This window comes from Podarcis pityusensis, assembly GCF_964106645.2.
Source record: "Podarcis pityusensis genome assembly, chromosome: 11".
Lineage (NCBI taxonomy): Eukaryota > Metazoa > Chordata > Lepidosauria > Squamata > Lacertidae > Podarcis > Podarcis pityusensis.
In genome coordinates, this window is record NC_138036.1 from 52,832,192 (window position 1) to 52,851,992 (window position 19,801).

A 19,801-nucleotide genomic window follows, 5' to 3' on the forward strand; every position below is an offset into this window, starting at 1 on the left:
TGCCAGATTTGAAGATATATTTTGAAGCTGCTGCATTCTGCTGGATCAAGGATTGGATTCAATTAAAGAATGATGATGTGTTAGACTTGGAGGGATAATCGATTTGGATGGCATGCATATCTATGGTATGACAAGGTAAAGGCCCACAGGGGTTTTAAGAATCATGTAATTAGAAAGGCATTATACAATGTATGGACTAGATACAAAGATCTCTTAGTAAGAAAAACACCAAAATGGATTTCACCAATGGAAGCACAGGCCCAAAAAAAGTTAAATATGGAAAACAAATGGTTGAGGTATTCAGATTTGTTGTTAGAGAATCAGGAAGGTTTTAAATTAAAACCATTTGAACAAATTAAAGATAAAGTGAATTGGTTGCAATATTATCAAATTAACGAATTATATAAGATGGATAAGAGAAATGGTTTTGCAACAGAAAAAACCAAATTGGAAACGGAGTTGTTAGATACTAATGATAAGAATATGTCTAAAATGTACAGTTTGTTGTTGGAGTGGCATACAAAGGATGAACAAGTTAAATCGGTCATGATTGATTGGGCAAGGGATGTGGGACATAATATAATGATGGAGGACTGGGAGAGGCTATGGAGGAAAGGGGTTAAGTTCACTGCATGTACGATGTTAAAGGAAAATATTATGAAGATGATGTATAGATGGTACTTGACCCCTGTGAAATTAGCAAAGATTTATCACAAAAGTGATAATCTTTGTTGGAAATGTAAAGAAAAAGAAGGTACTTTTTTCCATATGTGGTGGACTTGTCCCAAGGTGAAAGACTTCTGGGAGAAGATTTATCATGAACTGAAAAAAATGTTGAAATATACATTTATTAAGAAACCAGAGGCCTTTCTCCTTGGAATAACAGGTGTAGTGGTCAGGGATGATGGGAATTGTAGTCTCAGAACACCTGGAGGGCCGAGGCTGAGGAAGCCTGCTCTACAAGCACAGAGGTTGCATCTTCTTCTCTTGATGGCACCCACACAACTGAGCAAAAATAGAGAGGTTTATCAAGCGCATGTCAGGCTGCCATCCATGACTGGTGGGCTATGATTGGCTCAGTGATTCACAAGTTGTATATCATTTGCAAGGCCAACACCTGAAGAGACCAGGGTGGAATAAGAAGCAACCCAAAAAACTCCAGAGGGAAATATATTACTAGAGAGAAAAAAAGCATGAACTAATAGCAAGAGAAGCATTAGATAAAAGGCCTTCGAGTTTTCGTTTTCAATTTGGTACGCAGTAAAGGAGTCAAGTAAGCTATAAATGGATTTATTAAAGCAAATACTCTCTTATTTTAGTAATATAAATTTTAAACCAATACTCCAAAAAAGTCTTCTTGCCAAGAAATATAGTTTTCCCTGTAGAGTTTTTACCTTTGTAAAAATAACAGGCTTGCATAGATTGAGGAGGGCACTCTTTCTAACTGCCAAAATCCTCTTTCCTAGATAATGCTAGCCTTTACCAAATTCTTCAGCTTTGGTTATATTCTATGTAATAAAAGCATAAATAATACAAAACAGATGGAAGAGTACATTGGACCCAGCTATGCTTAATTCTTCCAGTCACACAGAATTTTAAATAAAGTTGGGTATCCAACTAAGTTGTACTCAGAGTAGAACCATTGAAAGCAATGGAGCACAGTTAGTTGCGTCCATTCATTTCAATGGGTCTGCCCTGGGTATGACTTGGTTAGATACCATCCGAAGAAAAAGCCATTTCTCTGCTTGGCTTAGTTGTGAAGGTGGGAATTCCGATTACACAAAGGATTTAGCTAAGCTATCTTTGTCTGAAATTCCCACCACTGGTTCAGCTGCAGAAATTCTGAAAGATGTCTGCCCCTTCCAGCCAGTTTCGGAAGCAGTTGAGTCCCCGCTCCCTTATCTGTTTCCTTCCTTTATCAGTGATGACTTCTCCAGTTTGTTTAACAATCACAAGTTTAGGAATGGCTGTGATGTTGTATCTCTTCTTTAGCTCACTGCAAAGAAAAAGAGGGGGCAGGAAAAGAGGAACACACTGGTGTAAAATGCATGAGAAAATAGAGTGGATTAAGCGTGATTGAATATCTATTTTTACTTAAAGTTGGTTAAAAGAATTGTAATAGGGTTGTTACTTAAAAAACAACAAGCACACAATTTATTGTAAGTCTCTTTAAAAAGTCACCTGGTTTAAAGTGCTAATTCAAATAACAGAAGCGCTTTCTATAACACACACAGACAATATTCTGAAAAATTTCAAGCACTCTTCAAACCAGAACGAGATGTTACATTAATAACACGCTCCCATGAATACTTATACAGAACTCACTTCCACTACATTTGGCAGAGCTTGTTACCAGGTGCATAGCACTGAAACCAAAATGACTGAAGCCTTAACTAAAAATTTCCATGTTTTTGGGAGAATGATCGAGCTTGTATGAGTGAGCTTGTAAGAGCATAATTTTTGCCCCTTAAATTAGGGGCTTTTTGGGTGTTGGGTTTTCAAGCTCAGAATAATTTAGATTCCATCCATGCAGTTTCCCAACCCAATTACAGGAGTATGGAGTGCGAGAAATGATTTACGCATTATTGTTTTGAAAACAGCCAGACTCCTCCTCTGGGTAAACATGCGCTGCGTCATGCAAGGTCAGTCAGTAAAGTCATCTCATTGAGACTTTGGCATGTTCAAAGTGATTGGGTGGTGCAAAACAATGGGCTGCATCCATCAGAGATAATGTTGCATGCTGTTTACATGCTCATTTATCTCAAGACAAAGAGTCAGACCAAAGGGGGGAGAGAGAGAGCGAGAGAGAGAGAGAGAATACTGCAGTGCTTATCCCGATGCCTGTGGATTTGTTTAAATCTCAGGATGGCCTCTGGATTATACAAACAAACTGGGGGATGAAACAAGTTCAGGAATTCTTTATTTAATTTATTCATTTATAAAAGTACTTATACACCTCTTTCCCCAAGGATGCCTGCTGAATCTCTGCTGGAAGATTGTTTCACAGCCTAGGATTACACCCAATTTGTAGTTGGGACCAGTCAGGCCTCCGTAACATGTACCATGAGGGCAGTGTTGGAAACCCAGATATATAAACTAGGCACCAAATGGCTCCTTAAACCAAGGTTGCAGTCACCAAAATGGAATGTCAAGATGCCATTTTGGGGGAAGACAGCTCTAAAGTCTGATTTTTCAAATGATTGAGTCTGTGGTTGATTCTCAGTTGAACATCTGGCTAGTTCAGATGACGACCTTGAGCTAGGTTAAGAGCTGTGAGAAGTTATAGTAGAAAAGCAGAAAAGTTAAAGAAGAAGAAAAGAAAAGAAGAAATGGACAGTCCACACATATATTCTATTCCAGCCTCTTTTTCTTAATGGTGACTGCTCCTGCTCAGGCTGCAAAGAAAAGCGTTTTTGGTTCCTCAAATCTGTTCTAATCGTATAGATAAAATATAGCTGATAGAATTTTACAGAATATTAGTGATTGAAAAGAGTCCAGATACAATTATCCCCAGATGTATAGAATGAGAGTCAAAACATGCTGGAAATGCAAAGAATCAGACGGAGACTTTTATCATATGTGGTGGACGTGTGATAAAGTAAAAACATTTTGGGAATTGATCTGTAATGAACTAAAAAAGATGTTTAGATACACCTTTCTCAAAAAAAACACAAAAAAAACCTGGAAGCAATTTTGCTAGGTTTGATAGGAGACGAAATTGTGAAGATAGATCAAAGACTATTTATGTACACCCAGCAGCAGCAAGAATTTTAATGGCCAAAAGTGGAAGTTACAGGAAGTACCTATGATTGCAGAGTGGCAGGCGAAAATGTTGGACTTTGCAGAATTGGCCAGACTGACCTGCAGGATTCGGGACCAGGACGATCAAAAATTTCAAAGGGACTGGAGTAAATTTATTGTATATTTGAATCATAATTGCAAAATCTGAAGACAATAGCAGGATTGAAATAAATCCTACAATGTGGATAAGAGAAGTGAAAGAACTAAAATGCGAGACAGGACTTGAAAGAAGAAAACCTGCTGAAGGGAAGGAGGGAAGTCGCATGCTGGGCAGAACAGAAAGCTTTATGTTTGTTATTGCATTGTTGAAAATATTGTTTAAGGAAACAAATAATAAAAATATTTATAAAAGAAAAGAAAAGAAAAACAGTCCAGATCCAATTATCCCCAGATGGTGGAGATGCCAGGTGCCATTGAAGACTGTATGAGGGACAACTAACATGCCTCTGTCAGATGATATCAGTGATTAAGCTGGGATATAATGGCTCCTTAAGGTATCATGGACCCAAGTCGTTTTGGGCTTTGTATATCAACACAAGAGCCTTGTGTGGCATTTGGGCAGCCACTGCCAATGTTTTAGCAGAGGTATCACATGCCGTTGGCCATCTGACCCCGTCAGGAGTCTAGCTGCTGGTGGTACAGGACATTGACTGTGGGTTTCTTGTGATGTCACAAAGGCACTTGGCAACTGAGTGGATATAAAGGCAGGCCAAGGGGAAAGCCCTTTTCTATTTCCAGCAGGACACACCTGGCAATGGATGTGACATTCAGCACTGCCCAGGTTTCTTCCACTTGGAGGAGGCAAACTGGTGAATGGAAGGAGGCAATCCTCTGGCAGTGGGATGCTAGGGAGCGATAATAAGGCAAGTTTGCTTGCTTGAAGGCTCCTGGTATCAGTGGTTGGAAGCTGGTGGACGTCTCATGATGGACCTAACAGAAGCTGGCAGATGTTGGTGGATGGAAGCCAGTGGCATTTGAATTTGGAAGTTGGTGGGGGCTACAAGGCTAAAGCAGACTGATGTTTGTGGATGTCGGCTGATGGAAGACAGTCAACAGAAGCCAGTGTATATTTGTGGATTGCAGCCAGGGCACAAACGTGAATGGATGTCATGTTTTTGGATGTCGGCTGGTAAATGTTTGTGTGAGTACATTTTCAAATGTGGTTGAGGCAGAATGGTGTTTGCATGTTCACGAATATGATGTGTGGGAGGTAGATATTCATGAATAGATGGAGCCCATGGGAGGGGGGGATATTGGTTTCATGGAATCAGAGAATCAGGAACCATGAGGGTCATCTAGCCCAACCCCTTACAATACAGGAATCTTTTGCCAAATGCGGGGCTCAAACCCACTGGCGTGCTTCCAAACTGCTAGGTTGACAGGAGCTGGGACAGAGCAAAGGGAGCTCACCCCGTCGCAGGGGATTCGAACCGCCGACCTTCTGATCGGCAAGCCCAAGAGGCTCAGTGGTTTAGATCACAGCGCCAACCACATCCTTGTATCCAGGAGTACCCTGAGGCTACATACCTGCTCCTTAAGATGCAATGCAACCCCATCTAGAACAGATAACTGGTCTGTCTTCCAGACATGGGAACCACCTAACCACTGAACATTATCATTATCTCTGGTAAGACCTTGTGCAAGGGTGAAGTTAATCATCCAGACTTCAAGCTCTCTGCTATATCTGTAAGCAAAATGGCTCCTTTCCATAGAGCGATGTATTACCTCTAAATCTTAGTTAATGCTAGTTAATCTAACAACCAGTGGTGCAATTATGTGGTCAAACCAGGGAACAGGTAAACTTACTCATTAGAGTGCCTGTCACATCACTGGTTGTTGCTCCAATTCCTGCATTGCAGCGGGGTTGGACTAGTTCACCGCCATTGTTCCTTCCAACTCTACAATTCTATGATTCTAAGTGACAACTTCCCCGACCCCCATCCCTCAGCACACCTATCCCTCCTAAAGCGAGGCTATCTCATCTCAATACCATAATTAGGCTGGTTTGGGCTTTTTTAAATAAACAAACAAATCTGAACTGCTTGCTTTGATGTGAATCCACTCTGGGGGGTAGTGGTCCATGGGGGCAGAACGGATGTACCAGTGAGGACTTCATTCAAATCCTTGCTTAGGCATTCAGCTCATTGGGCAAGTCAACAGAAGTCTAGGGTCCAGATCAAGGGAAGTAATAGTACCACTATTCTGCCTTGGTCAGACCACACCTGGAATACTGTATCCAGTTCTGGGCACCGCAATTTAAGAAGGATGCTGACAAGCTGGAACGTGTGCAGAGGAGGGCAACCAAGATTATCAAGGGTCTGGAAACCAAGCCTTATGAGGAATGGTTGAAGGAGCTGGGTATGTTCAGCCTGGAAAAGAGGAGATATGATAGCCATCTTCAAATATCTTAAGAGCTCTCACATCGAAGAGGGAACAAACTTGTTTCCTCCTGTGCTGGAGGGTAGGAATCGAACCAATGGCTTCAAGTTGCAAGAAAGGAGATTCCAACTAAATGTCAGGAAGAACTTTCTGACAGCAAGAGCTGTTTGACAGTGGGACGGTCTCCCTTGGGAGGTCATGGACTCCTTCCTTATAGGTTTTTAAGCAGAGGTTGGAGGGCCATCTGTAATGGATGCTTTAGCTGAGATTCCTGCATTGCAGGGGGTGGACTAGATGGCCCTTGGGTCCCTTCTAACTCTAAGATTCTGTGATTCACAGCTGAGAGCAGCGTCTCTGAAATACTTCAAGGGACTGTTGTGACAGTAAAAGGAGACAGCCCCTTGTATGATGCTACTTCGAGGAAGGATGGGTTCAGGTGTTGCAGGTAAGCAGACAAACCTGCTGAGACCAAAGTGTCAATTCAAAATGGGAGATTTCCAAAAAAAGCAAGTTTACACACAGAGATTCGATATCTGATGACTTCAAGTCCAGCAAAGAGATTTCCTGGCACAGGGTAAAAGAACTGTGGCTGCTCAAAATATATACAAGGTTAGCAGGCCATCTCATCTGGGTTACTGGGCAGTGGATCTCCAAGGTCTCAGGTGAGGATCCTCTGCAGACCTTCTACTTGCAGATATTGTTCTTTACCAGAACACCTTCCCTCCCCTCTATTCCAACTCAGTCCCCGCTAGTGTGGCTAGGGATGATGGGAGTCACAGTCCAGCAACATCTGGAGGGCCACAGACTTGTCCCCTCCCCATGACTGTCTCAAACCAACAGGTGCAAGAGGTTAAAAACCTTGACAAATGGGCAGAACTGATAGAAAGGCCACAGAACACCCCTTCCAAATTTGTACGGACTTTAATCTTTCATTGTGGCAGCACTTAAACTTTGAAACTCCCTGCCTATTGACGCAAAAACTTTTACACATCACTTGGGAAGATAGGCGAACTATTGCCAGTGCACTGGTAGAACCAAAGATCACCAGTGTTGAAGCAATGATTCTTCAACATCAACTTTGTTGGACTGGTCATGTTGTACGGATGTCTGATTATCGTCTTCCAAAGCAGCTACTCTACAGTAGTACCTCTGGATACGAATAGGATCCATTCCAGAGCCCCGTTCGGATCCTGAAGCGAATGCAACCTGCGTTTGCACATCTGCGCGTGCTCGGGTTGCGATTCACCGCTTCCGCACATGCATGTGATGTCATTTTGACCATCTGCGCATGCACGAGCGGCAAAACCTGGAAGTAACGTGTTCCATTACTTCCAGGTCACCGCGGAGTGCAACCCAAAAGCGCTCAACCTGAAGCAACTTCAACCCGAGGTATGACTGTATTCCGAACTTAAAAATGGAAAGAGTAATGCTGGTGGTCAACTAAAGAGGTTCAAAGACTCTCTCAAGGCAAATCTAAAAAAAAAGTAGTATAAACACCGACAGTTGGGAAACACTGGCCTGTGAGCGCTCCAATTGGAGAACAGCTTTTACCAAAGGTGCCATGGGCTTTGAAGACGCTCGAACTCAGGACAAAAGGGAGAAACGAGCTAAGAGGAAGGCACACTTGGCAAACCCTCACCGTGATCAACTCCTGCCTCCAAACCTATGCCCCCACTGGGGAAGGACGTGTGGATCCAGAACTGGCCTCCACAGTCACTTGCGGACTCACTTTTAAGACAGTGTTCATGGAAGACAATTTTACTCAGCTACGAGTGATCGCCAATGAAGAAGAAGAAGCCTTTGCTGTACTCTTTTCTGTACCTGTTAAAAACATTTTTGTTCCTACAAGCCTCCCCAGATATTTAGAAAGTTGATACAATCAGTTTTTCGTTTATTGCTATTTCAACTTTTTGAACGTCTTATTGTTCTTGTTAATTTTATTGTTGTAGCTTTTTGTGTGTGTGTATACTGCTTTGTGAGTTTTTGCTTTGTTTTGTTTTACAATAAAGCGGTGTACAAGTTTTATGACATAAAACCAGTAAAGGACCATAGGTGAAGGTAAAGGGACCCCTGACCATTAGGTCCAGTTGCAGACGACTCTGGGGTTGTTTGTGCTCATCTTGCTTTACTGGCCAAGGGAGCTGGCGTACAGCTTCCAGGTCATGTGGCCAGCATGACTAAGCCACTTCTGGCGAACCAGAGCAGCGCACAGAAACGCCGTTTACCCTCCCGCTGGAGTGGTACCTATTTATCAACTTGCACTTTGACGTGCTTTCAAACTGCTAGGTTGGCAGGAGCAGGGACCGAGCAACGGGAGATCACCCTGTTGCGGGGATTCAAACCGCTGACCTTCTGATTGGCAAGCCCTAGGCTCAGTGCTTTAGACCACAGCACCACCCAACTTATAGAGGACCATAGGCACCTCTATAAATGCTAAACAGAGCTTTGCCCCTATCTGGCAACACTGGAGGATGCCCTCTCCCATTCCTGCACACACCTGGAATTAGGAGGCGGGGTTTAACCATGGAGTGGGCGGAGGGGAAGCAGATCTACATACGCGGGGGAGGGAAGGAGGTCTTCCTCTGCCTCCCACTCCTCTGCGCGGGCTTCTGCATTCCCACACACGTGTTCCACCCGCAAGCCGCTCCCTTCTCCTACTCACTGCTTAAAGGTGTCTTGGAAAGGCACCGCCAGCCATTCCCCGTGCATGTTCTGCATGTAATCCACCATCTCTTCGCGGCTGCGGTCCGACGAGACGAACACGATCTCGAAGGGCGCCGGCGAGGGCGCGTCCTCCACCAACTCGCTGTAGAAGTCGCACAGGATCGGCGTGAAATCCCGGCACAGGGAGCACCAGGCGGCCGAGAAGTACAAGCCCACGATCTTGTTCTGCAGCGCTTGCTCGGGATCCACGGCTTGGCCGTCCCGGTTCACCAGGAAATGCCCAGTGAAAATGTCCACCATTCTTTCTCACCGGCGCGACGAGGATCCGGGAGTGGTGGTTGGTTGGGGATCCTTTTTCCCCGCTTGCCGATCTCCGAAATTGAGGGGGCCCCCGGGGGGAGGGAAGCCACGTGCTAGCGGGGATCTGGATTTCTAATACGATCCGCCGCGCGCACCGTCTCTAAAGTTTGGATGGAGCGAATGTTTCTGCTTCAGAGGGAAATCAGCAGCGAGGAACCAAATGGAGAGGGGGTGGCATATACCCTACTTTCCTGAGCTCCCGAATGGGCTTTTTTTCCTCCAGAAAGCCGAAGATCCTAAGGAGGAGGAAGCGGGATGAAGGCGCAACGCGTGCTGGATCCGTCCGCGACCCCAGATGTCCGGGAGAGAAACGATTTTGCGCGTGACTTTGAAGAGGCAGCGGCCGGCGAGAGGAGGGAGAGTTGCAGGGGGTCGGGGTTATCCAAGCCGTGGAGCGTCTTAAGGTCGATGCCTTTGTTTGCCGCGGATATAAATGGAATGAGCTCGCTAAAAATAGCCCTCCCGAGCCCGGCGAGGTTGGAGAGCTCCTGCTCTGAGCATCCCGAGATCCGATTGCGCAAGGGGGCGGGTTTCTTTGCGCAGGAGGCGAAGCAACAGGTCTGCTCAGCTGGTCCACGCGCAGGTCGGAGAAGCGTCAAGCCGGCAGGCGAGAGAAAGGCACGACCGCTCGCAGAGTCCTGCAAAAAGAAAGAAAAAAGGAGGGGATTTGGGGAAGCAGCTATAAAATCCTGCTCTGCGGCTTACACCGACAAGCGACAGTTGCGCAATAACGCAGAGAGTCGTGGACAAGTTGTCGAGTTCATGAGAATTCTTCCTCAGGCTAGACGTTAAGCCAAAGGCTGTGTTTGCCTGTAAAGCACATTGAAAGTGCCTTCTTTTCTTCAAAGAAGTCTGGGCACTGTAGTTTGTGAAGGGTTGATGGGAGGGTGAGCTGCAGTGCCCAGAATTATTTTAATTTGCATTTTTAAAAGCAGTTCAAATGATTGAAACTTATTTACAGATGCTTTTATTCTGGTTCTCTTTAGCACAATGCAACTTACATGATTGACAGCCAAATGACCTACCTCAAATCAGAAACTTCCAAAAACCCGTTTCTTTATTTCCAACCAATATTCTCTATTCTCTCCTCACTATTCAAAGCCACGAGTAACATCCAGTGGGAATCCCAGATTGGCTGTGGTTCTGCCCTGTCATTTCCCCATCCAGGTGAGCTACGGTGACACACAGGGCTGTCCCATTCATGAGGCAGACTGAGGCAGCTGTCTCAGGTGGCAAAATCTAAGGGTTTCCTCCACTCGAAGGCCTCACACAACTTTCCTGAGACCCCAGGAAGTGAGACAGCACCTTCCCATTTCGCCTCAGGCAATAACACCAGATCCAAAACTCTGCTCCAGCACACTGGCTGCTACTGAAACATGAACATGTTAGAAATCAATATTTTTCAGTGTGCCCGGTCAGTTTTAGACAAACAAAATTTTGGAACCAGCGCTTGAAACTGGTTTCAAATCCAGATAAAAATGGAGTCCCGGTTAACATTAACAATGGCAGTAAACTCTAGCCCTCCAGATGTTTGGGACTACAATTCCCATCACCCCTAGCTAACAGGACCAGTGGTCAGGGATGATGGGAATTGTAGTCCCAAACATCTGGAGGGCCGGAGTTTGCCTATGCCTGCTTTACCTCTTTGAAGCCAAGCTCAAGAGAAGAGCTTGGGAATCCCTAGGGCCTCGTGACAAATCCTGGAAGCTTAATGCAGAAGCAAATGCACAGTGTTAGATGTTTAACTCAGAATTAAGTTCTACTGTGTTCAATGAGGTTTACTCCTTCCTGAGTGTGCTTAGAATTACAGCTTCAGTTCCTAGCTGTTGGGGATTGTAGGGTCTGTACTTAATTTTAATAGTGGTAGTATTTATATGGTTTTTAATTGGTTGTTAAGCCACCTTGGGAGCCTATTAGGCTGAGAATGTTCTCTTTACTTAATTACCTACTACCTGATATGCTGAAGATGTTTAATAAAAAATAACTTGTTTGGGTGCAGTAACAGATAAAGAAGGTATCGTTTGGGAAATAACCTTGCAAATTTGCATCCTGAAGCACTGGTGTATTTCAGATGTGGAGCTATAATGTGAAGCTCAAAGCTGCAAGAACTTCTCCCATCAATTGATTGGGAGAAGCAGTTCTCCACTCATTCCTTTTGTGCAGTTGCAGCTATTCTTTGGAATGAAAGGACAGCTTGCCCCCTCAAGAGCTCTGGGCATATATTGGCGTTCACATAGCCTTCTGGGTGGAGTGTAAACCTGAATGACGTGTTACATAAAGCCATTGTTACCGCAGCACTGCAACTTCAAGGCAGCTCTAGACTTTGACCATCTTTCCTGTCAACACACAATGCTTTTTGGTCTTAATCAGCTTTGCAGTCAAACTTTCAAAGCAGTATCCTATATGCTAAAAAGCAGTCCTCATTACTTGTGTAGTCAAAACCATCTGAATGCAAGACAGAGCAAGCTCAGAGGAACCCCAAGGTTTGCAGAAGTACAGAAGCATGTTGGGGGATGGGAACTCAGTTCAGTGAGGACTGAGCATGCTCAGTAGACACGGAATGCTGGATGGCTAGCAATGCTAAATGGAATGGCGTCTTCTGAACAGGAGCAAGACTCCACTTTGCAACTTTTTGTTTCAGGTCTTTGTTCTAAATCATTATATGGCTTTTCAAACCCAGTTCAGGCTTTTCCATTAAGGACACAGTACAGTGGTACCTCAGGTTAAGTACTTAATTCATTCCGTAGGTCCGTACTTAACCTGAAACTGTTCTTAACCTGAAGCACCACTTTAGCTAATGGGGCCTCCCGCTGCTGCCATGCTGCCAGAGCACAATTTCTGTTCTCATCCTGAAGCAAAGTTCTTAACCTGAAGCACTATTTCTGGGTTAGCAGAGTCTGTAACCTGAAGCGTATGTAACCTGAAGCGTATGTAACCCGAGGTACCACTGTATGGGTTTACCACTTGATGATTTTACCACAGTGTCTACTTCCTGGCATGGTAATGTGTAACAGCTACATCCAAGTTATACTTGATAAATGTTATGGCAGTTCACTGTGCTATAAGCAAATACAGTGGTACCTTGGGTTGCAAATGCCTTGGGTTACAAACACTTCAGGTTACAAACTCCGCTAACCCGGAAGTAGTACCTCAGGTTAAGAATTTTGCTTCAGGATGAGAACAGAAATCGTGTGACAGCGGCACGGCGGCAGCGGGAGGCCCCATTAGCTAAAGTGGTACCTCAGGTTAAGAACGGACCTCCAGAACGAATTAAGTTCATAACCTGAGGTACCACTGTACCAACTTTAGTGGCACAGATTTTTGAGCAGGGGTGATGGAAGCTATAGTTCACAAATGGGCATTGCAGTAACAGAAAGAAGGTTGTATAAATGTACATTTGTAGTTAGCGTTTTGCAAACTTCCCAATAGCGCACTAGCTGCAGTGAAAACCTCTTTTTCTGTTGCCAGTGTTGGGCCTCTGCGACTCGACTGGAAACCATGCACAATTCATAGAGAACTGCATGTGTAAACAGTTATTAAAGAGTTCATTGAGAAAATGTCAAAGAGGTTGCTACATTTTGGAGATACATCTCTTTTGGTCACAGCAACATAGCCTATGTGTATTTACTTCTTCAGATGTATTTATTGACTTGTCTGTAAGGTGCTCTGAGGTTTGTCGCCATGCCTCTATTTATACAGAGTCCCTGATCTTCCGTCAAGGGAGCAAATTAGCTTTAACTTGACACCAAGATGGCACTGTGTATTAGACAACTGATAAACATGTCTTGGCTACTACTAACCAGCAGCCTTTTCAGGCAATGAAAACACACACCATCTATTTATAGTGTGATTAGAGAATACCTGTGTGTCTTTGTATTTTCAACAGTGGTTGCGTGTTTATTTTGCAATCCTCAGAAAGACATTTACTTGCCCACGAAGGATAAAGGAAGAACACATTTTTCAATAGGCATATTGTACCAAGTCAACCACTGGTCTGCCTAGGTCAGTATTGTCCGCACCAGGACTGCAGAATCTGTGCAGTTCATTCCCTACTTACACAACTATTTGTAGTTAACTTTCCGTACCTATTGGGACGCGGGTGGTGCTGTGGTATAAACCACAGAGCCTAAAGCTTGCCGATCAGAAGGTTGGTGGTTCAAATCCCCGCTACAGGGTGAGCTCCCGTTGCTCGGTCCCAGCTCCTGCCAACCCAGCAGTTTGAAGCACGTCAAAGTGCAAGTAGATAAATAGGTACCGCTCCGGCAGGAAGGTAAACAGCGTTTCCGTGCGCTGCTCTGGTTCGCCAGAAGTGACTTAGTCATGCTGGCCACATGACCTGGAAGCTGTATGCCGGCTCCCTCATCCAGTAAAGCGAGACGAGCGCCACAACCCCAGAGTCGTCCACGACTGGACCTAACGGTCAGGGATCCCTTTACCTTTCCCTTTCCATACCTAACATGCAAAGCAGCCACTTCCCTATGTTTGCTGTGAAAAAAGCTAACAAAAGATAGTATCAAGGCTTCTGGAAAGCTGTTCCTTTCCCGGTTGCAGCAAGAGCAGAGATAACAAGGTTAAGTCCTTTTTAATAAGTTTTATTCAATCTTAATAGCGAGAGACAAAAGAACAACAATGGCGTTGCTCAAAACTGGGCTCCACCTCCCACATTCCTAACAGCAACATCTCCCAAGTGTCTGCTTGGGGCCAAAAGTCTCTGATCCCGTTATTCTTGTACCCTTAATGAACGCCGAGTTCTGGGGGAAGGGGGGTGTCTGAAATACTCTCCAGTGACATGTCAGCTGGCTGCCCTGTCACAATCCCACCCACCCCCCTTCTAAAACTGCCCAACTATTTTGTTCATCTGTCTCTTGAGTCATAACCTTCCTCCACCCCCTCAACTCCCTGCTGTAAATCAATGCTACATTACTCTTCTCCTGCAACATCAGGAGAAGGGGGTGTGTGATCTCTGCCACTCCTCCTCCGTCTCGTCCTCTTGAGTCCAATCCCTGACAGACAGCTACTCAAACCAGATTCCCTACCCTGTCTGTTCCCACTGGTCCCTTGATCTCGAGTCTCTGCAGGTAATCAAAGTGTGTAACCCCAGAACATGATGTTGGGAGGGTGTATCATATATCTGCCTTTGCTGTAAATTTAACAGGTTCAAATCCTGCCATTTAATTCCATTTATACAGTCTCCTCTTACATCATCGGGGTATCCTGGCAAACAAGCCCTAATACCCAGACCATACCTTCCAAGAGCTGGAATGTGGCCTGGCTGCACCTCAATATATCTGCTTATCTTTCATTAGGTCTTCTAATGAACAGGGATGTTTTCAATGTTTGAGGTTTTTCATGTTTTAATACTTTTTTGGAAGCTGCCCAGAGTTCGACTCATGCAACCCAGTCAGCTGAGCGGCATATAAATAAAATTATTATTACTTCCCTGTATGATCTTAGGAATAACTTTGAACGACTAATAAAATACATTTTTCATAGCACAGTTCTTTTTCGTTTCTTTTCCTTAGCTGGTTATAGCATCTGCTGCTGATAATTCAAGAAATGGCCTGTTTTGTATATATGGAATATACACTCTTGTTTTGTCTTTCCATTCTCTCAGTGACATAATCCAAAATGTTGGGGCTGCAACGTATTAACTAAGAGAAAAACTAGCTAGGGTACAATAGAATAACCCAGTTACTGTGGAACGGAATTATTATATTTATTAAATCAGCTTCCCCTTCAACAGTTTCAAAATCACACATTCCTAGCATCATTAATGGGGCACCACATGCAAGACATTTCCAAGCTGAAGTCTGCTTTTCTGTAGATACGTGACTCTAGGTTGGAACTGGGACAGAGCAACGGGAGCTCACAATTCAAACCACCGACCTTCTGATTGGCAAGCCCAAGAGGCTCAGTGGTGGAGACCACAGAGTCACCCACATCCCTGATATGTGACTCACTGAAATGCAGCACATTTGATGTTCACAGGCCAGGGAATTCATATACCATTTCTGGAAACCTGCTTTCCCCCACTGCTATTGAGGGGGGAAAGTTAGAATACCAACGGAGGACATTCAACCTGTGTTTACTTTCTACTACCGAGTGAGCACCCTCTACGAAAAGTAGCTGTACAAGTCTTGCTGTACAACTCTGGTAGGAATTGGATTCCTTCTGTATGAATATGTTGTGCATTAATGGCTCGTTTGCAGTATCATGCTTTTGTGAACCATTGTACGTTTTGTATTATGCAACACTGAGGCCTTTCCAAATTGAAAATGGCTTTAATTGCAGCTGAAAATGGCAGTAATTGTAAATTCAGTGCCAACGGCCACATATTTCTTTTGGGGAGTCCTTTAGAAGAAAAGTGTCCATTGTTGACCAGGTAAGAGCAGCAATTTCAGAACATGCAATTAACATGAGGCACAATTCATCAGCCTCTTCAAAAGGGGGGAGTTACATATTTCCTTTGATGGAAGAAAATAACATTTTTGTTTTTCAAAAGGCTCACACTATGTAAAGTGTGATTTTGTTAACATCCTTTGATCCCCACATATGGAGATTTCCCTCCCGCGACATGGTACAGAAACATTTTAGCATCCCAAGCTAGACAAAAAAAGGAAATAAATTGCAAAGAGATTCAAATGGCTGACAAAATCCATTAAATGACCAACAGCACAATCCCAGGCCTTTCTACTCAAAAGTAAGTTAGTAGAACTAATAGCATGTCCTCTAATAGCATTTACTCCCAGGTAAGTATTACAGGACTACACCCGAAGATATTCTTCCCAGAACCCAGAGTTCTGACTCCAAATTGTAAACTGACCTGTGATCTCTGGATGAAGGGTGGGATAGATATTTAATAAATAAAAACAAAACAAAACTGTTTTGAGAAACTTAACTACAATGAAGTCTTCTATCAGATATGCTAAATAATAAAAATGTACAATTTGATCTAATATACATGCTATATGGGAACAAAATGTTTTGGGGCAATTTGCTAAGGGAAGCTTCATAAATGCTGGATGTATAGGAAAGCATTGCCAGAAAGAAATTAAGTGTTCCTGTTGTGGTGACAACAAAAGCTCAAGGCACAATTTACTCTGAAGAATAACTTAAGCTTTAAACAGGAACACTCATACTGTACAGCAGTGCAAAACTCGTTTTTGTAAACTATTGAGAGTTTTTAGAACTGATGTGATCTTTTTTATATAGCAATTACTATTTTGACTTAAGAATTGACATACTGTTGAAATTTTTATTTAGGGCATTTTGCATTTAGTATTTAAGTACCACAATCCACACTGAGTAATATTTTTGGGAGTCAGAATATAACAGTAGCAAGTTGTGTAATAGGGCTGCCATAAGTCTGGAATTTCCCAGACATAGCTGAAATATGGCTGTTGGAAATAAGGTGTCTGGGCGAAAATCGCTGAAATGTCCAGGGAAATCTGGATGTATGGCAACCCATGTTGGAAGTCAAGATTTTGGCGAATTTCCTTAAAAATATCTCAAAAACACAAAAAATCCCACTCTCAACAACTTTGCATCCCGCCCCCAAAACGGTCTTTTTGTGTCCAGATTTTGAAATATGGCAACCCTATACCCTATGCATATAAGAAGGAAAATGTTTCTCACCCTGTTGCACAGGGTCTCCTATAATTACTATTTACAAAATATTGAAGAAAGATAAGAGTTGCATCTAATGAAAATGTGACTTAAAGGCTGATAATTTTCCTAATGGCCATTTTCATTGTTTTGAGCCAGATTTCTTTCAAAGGCCAGAACCAATACAAAAGCAGGGGAGGGGAGGGCAAAGGGAAATCCTCCTTTTAGGGGGCAAGTTGAAAGCAATTCCTCTCTTGCCATTTCTTTAAATGTCAGTGATTCACTGAGCTCCACAACAACATAAAGGTAAAGGGTAAAGGGACCCCTGACCATTAAGTCCAGTTGCAGAAGACTCTGGGTTGCAGCGCTCATCTCGCTTTACTGGCCGAGGGAGCCAGCGTTTGTCCGAAGACAGCTTCCTGGTCATGTGGCCAGCATGACTAAGCAGCTTCTGGCGAACCAGAGCAGCACACGGAAATGCCGTTTACCTTCCCGCCAGAGCGGTAACTATTTATCTACTTGCACTTGATGTGCTTTTGAACTGCTAGGTTAGCAGGAGCTGGGACTGAGCAACGGGAGCTCACTCTGTCGCAGGGATTCGAACCACCAACCTTCTGATCGGCAAGCCCTAGGCTCTGTGGTTTAGACCACAGCGCCACCTGCGTCCCCCACAAAAACATACCTGATGCTTATTCAAGGCACCCCATATCCTGTTGATTATCTGATCCCAGCACTTCTGATATGTCACTCTATCATCTTGGGCAGCTGTTTTGACCTTGTCAGTTTGAATTGTACATACATGTACACACACACACTGGCTGCAACCTTTTAAATGTACCCACTATCGTGCTTGAAACCTTCCAGCCTTTAAAAGAGAAACACCCCATTGGGCAGTTTAGAATTTTAGTGTTGTGCTGGTCATGTGACGCCTCCAAGCTCTTTTAATAGTTTTAAAGGGGAAACTGGTTCACACTTCTGATGTGGTTTCCATACCGCACCCAGGGAGAGACATTAGGTTATGAAAGCCTGTGATTTTTCAAATGTGGAGCTGACCTTGTAAATGGCCAATCATCACAGGACTCGAGCACCAACATGAGGAGGAGAAGAGTTTGGATTTGATATCCCGCTTTATCACTACCCGAAGGAGTCTCAAAGCAGCCAACATTCTCCTTTCCCTTCCTCCTCCACAACACTCTGTGAGGTAAATGGGGCTGAGAGACTTCAGAGAAGTGTGACTAGCCCAAGGTCACTCAGCAGCTGCGTGTGGAGGAGCAGAGACGCGAACCCGGTTCACCAGATTACGAGTCCTCCGCTCTTAACCACTACACCACACTGGCTACACCACACTGGAGTGCGCAGGAAGCAAGTGGGGGCCACATTGAGAGTGGACCCTTTCGCCTTTCAAGTTCAAAACACGTAGCCTCGGTAAGACGCACAGAGACAAGCCCAGATAAAACTCTTCCTTCCTTTATAAACCTTGGCAGCAGCAATGGAGAACCTATGGCAGCATTATTATTTTGCATTTATTTCCCACCTTTTCATCCAGGGGGCATGCATAGAAGTAGGCAGGGATAGAGACAGAAGTGGGCAGGGCAACCAGGCGGTTTCTTACCTTTGCAGAGATATTCTGGCTACACAATCTGAAGTTTTTGCATGCCCTACCCAACCCATCCTCATCCGTGCAAGCGAAAGGCATCATCATAGTTTAAGGATATGTGTCCCCAGGCAAAAGCTCTCAGGAAGAGAGCAGAGCAGGGTTGGCGAGGCCGTGGCCTATGAAGTGTTGCTTGGGTGGAGTCCCAAAGGCACGGGAAGCAGCGTTTGGGTCCTAGGCCTGCAGTTATCCACTGCTGCTTTGCAGCTCAGGAAAGGGGCTCAACATCTTCTGGAGAAGACCTGCATACTGTAAAGTTACACTTGAGACATGGGGAAAGGACTTTTGGCAGCCGCACCCAGGGCGGATGGACACTCATGGTTTGTAACGTTAAGGGTCAAGGAATGGTTTTCGTAACACAGATGGGAGACAGAACACCCTGGTTTTAACGTTCATAATGTGCTATTAAAATGTGACACCAGAGCAGAGCAACCAGCAGTAGGGGAAATAAGTGTTTTGACGGGGGAAACAAAAATGCTTTTAATTTTCAGGTATGCCCTGTAACGTTTTAGAACGATGTATCCAATATTGTTCTAATGGCATTAAAAAGGTCAGTGTGGATTCAGCCCCACTTTGAGGGCTCTCCCCCTAGAGAGTCATCTTACCTCTCTTGTTGCGTTAATATATAAGGGGGTTTGTGCCTGCAGAAGGAAAAGGGTTTAAGTTAGGTGTGCTTAATTTTGGGTGTTTTCGTCCTGCACCTGGTTAAGCATATGAGAGCAACTTGGCACAATCGAAACTATAGACACCTGTGTTTGAGGCAAATTTGCTCTTGGCCAAAGCCTAGCTTGTGTTGGGATGCTGCAAGGAGACTGTTTGCTGCCGGAAGGTCAGAATATTACAACTGTAGGTATTCTATAAGCTATAGACCTGAACATGGCCAGCAAAGGGACTGATCCTACCTAGAACTGTCTGGTGTTTTTCTGTTCCACTGCCTTTTCCCCAGACAGGGACTTAAGACGGCTTACAGATAAAATAAGAACAGCTAAAAACATTTTTAAAGAACAATGAAACATTAATGGAATTAACACTTATATACAGTGGTGCCTCGCAAGACGAAAATAATCTGTTCCGCGAGAGTCTTCGTCTAGCGGTTTTTTCGTCTTGCGAAGCAACCCTATTAGCGGCTTAGCGGATTAGCGCTATTAGCGGTTTAGCGGCTATTAAAGGCTTAGCGGCTAAAAGGCTATTAGAGGCTTAGAAAAAGGGGGGGGGCGAAAAAAATCGCAAGACTCGCAAGACGTTTTCGTCTTGCAAAGCAAGCCCATAGGGAAATTCGTCTTGCGAAGTGCATCGAAAAACGGAAAACCCTTTCGTCTAGCGGGTTTTTCGTCTTGC

The 19,801-nt window shown here is 44.2% G+C and overlaps 1 protein-coding gene and 1 long non-coding RNA gene across 2 annotated transcripts in view; one reads left to right on the forward strand and one right to left on the reverse strand.

Annotated features, from left to right (window-relative positions):
- The window catches only part of LOC308458463, a 229,277-nt gene that overhangs the window by 106,088 nt on the left and 103,388 nt on the right, over positions 1 to 19,801 (forward strand). Inside the window, exon 2 of the long non-coding RNA XR_013977442.1 lies at positions 7,629 to 8,069. This is a non-coding gene — a long non-coding RNA (uncharacterized lncRNA). The remainder of the gene's footprint in view (positions 1 to 7,628; positions 8,070 to 19,801) is intronic.
- Positions 1,275 to 17,960, reverse strand: NXNL2 (nucleoredoxin like 2). The gene is made up of 3 exons (XM_080973295.1): positions 17,492 to 17,960; positions 8,843 to 9,842; positions 1,275 to 1,996 (listed from the first exon to the last, which is right to left on the reverse strand). The coding sequence occupies exons 2-3, from the start codon at positions 9,142 to 9,144 to the stop codon at positions 1,828 to 1,830; spliced, it is 471 nt and encodes a 156-aa protein (XP_080829421.1). The 5' UTR covers positions 9,145 to 9,842; positions 17,492 to 17,960; the 3' UTR covers positions 1,275 to 1,827.

What these genes read in the sequence shown, in the direction of transcription:
- NXNL2 (XM_080973295.1), bottom strand. Translation starts at nt 9,144, where the DNA reads ATGGTGGACATTTTCACTGGGCATTTCCTGGTGAACCGGGACGGCCAA. An exon ending in TTCCAAGACACCTTTAAGCA is followed by an intron (nt 1,997 to 8,842) that starts GTGAGTAGGAGA and finishes TTTTCTTTGCAG; the next exon opens with TGAGCTAAAGAAGAGATACA.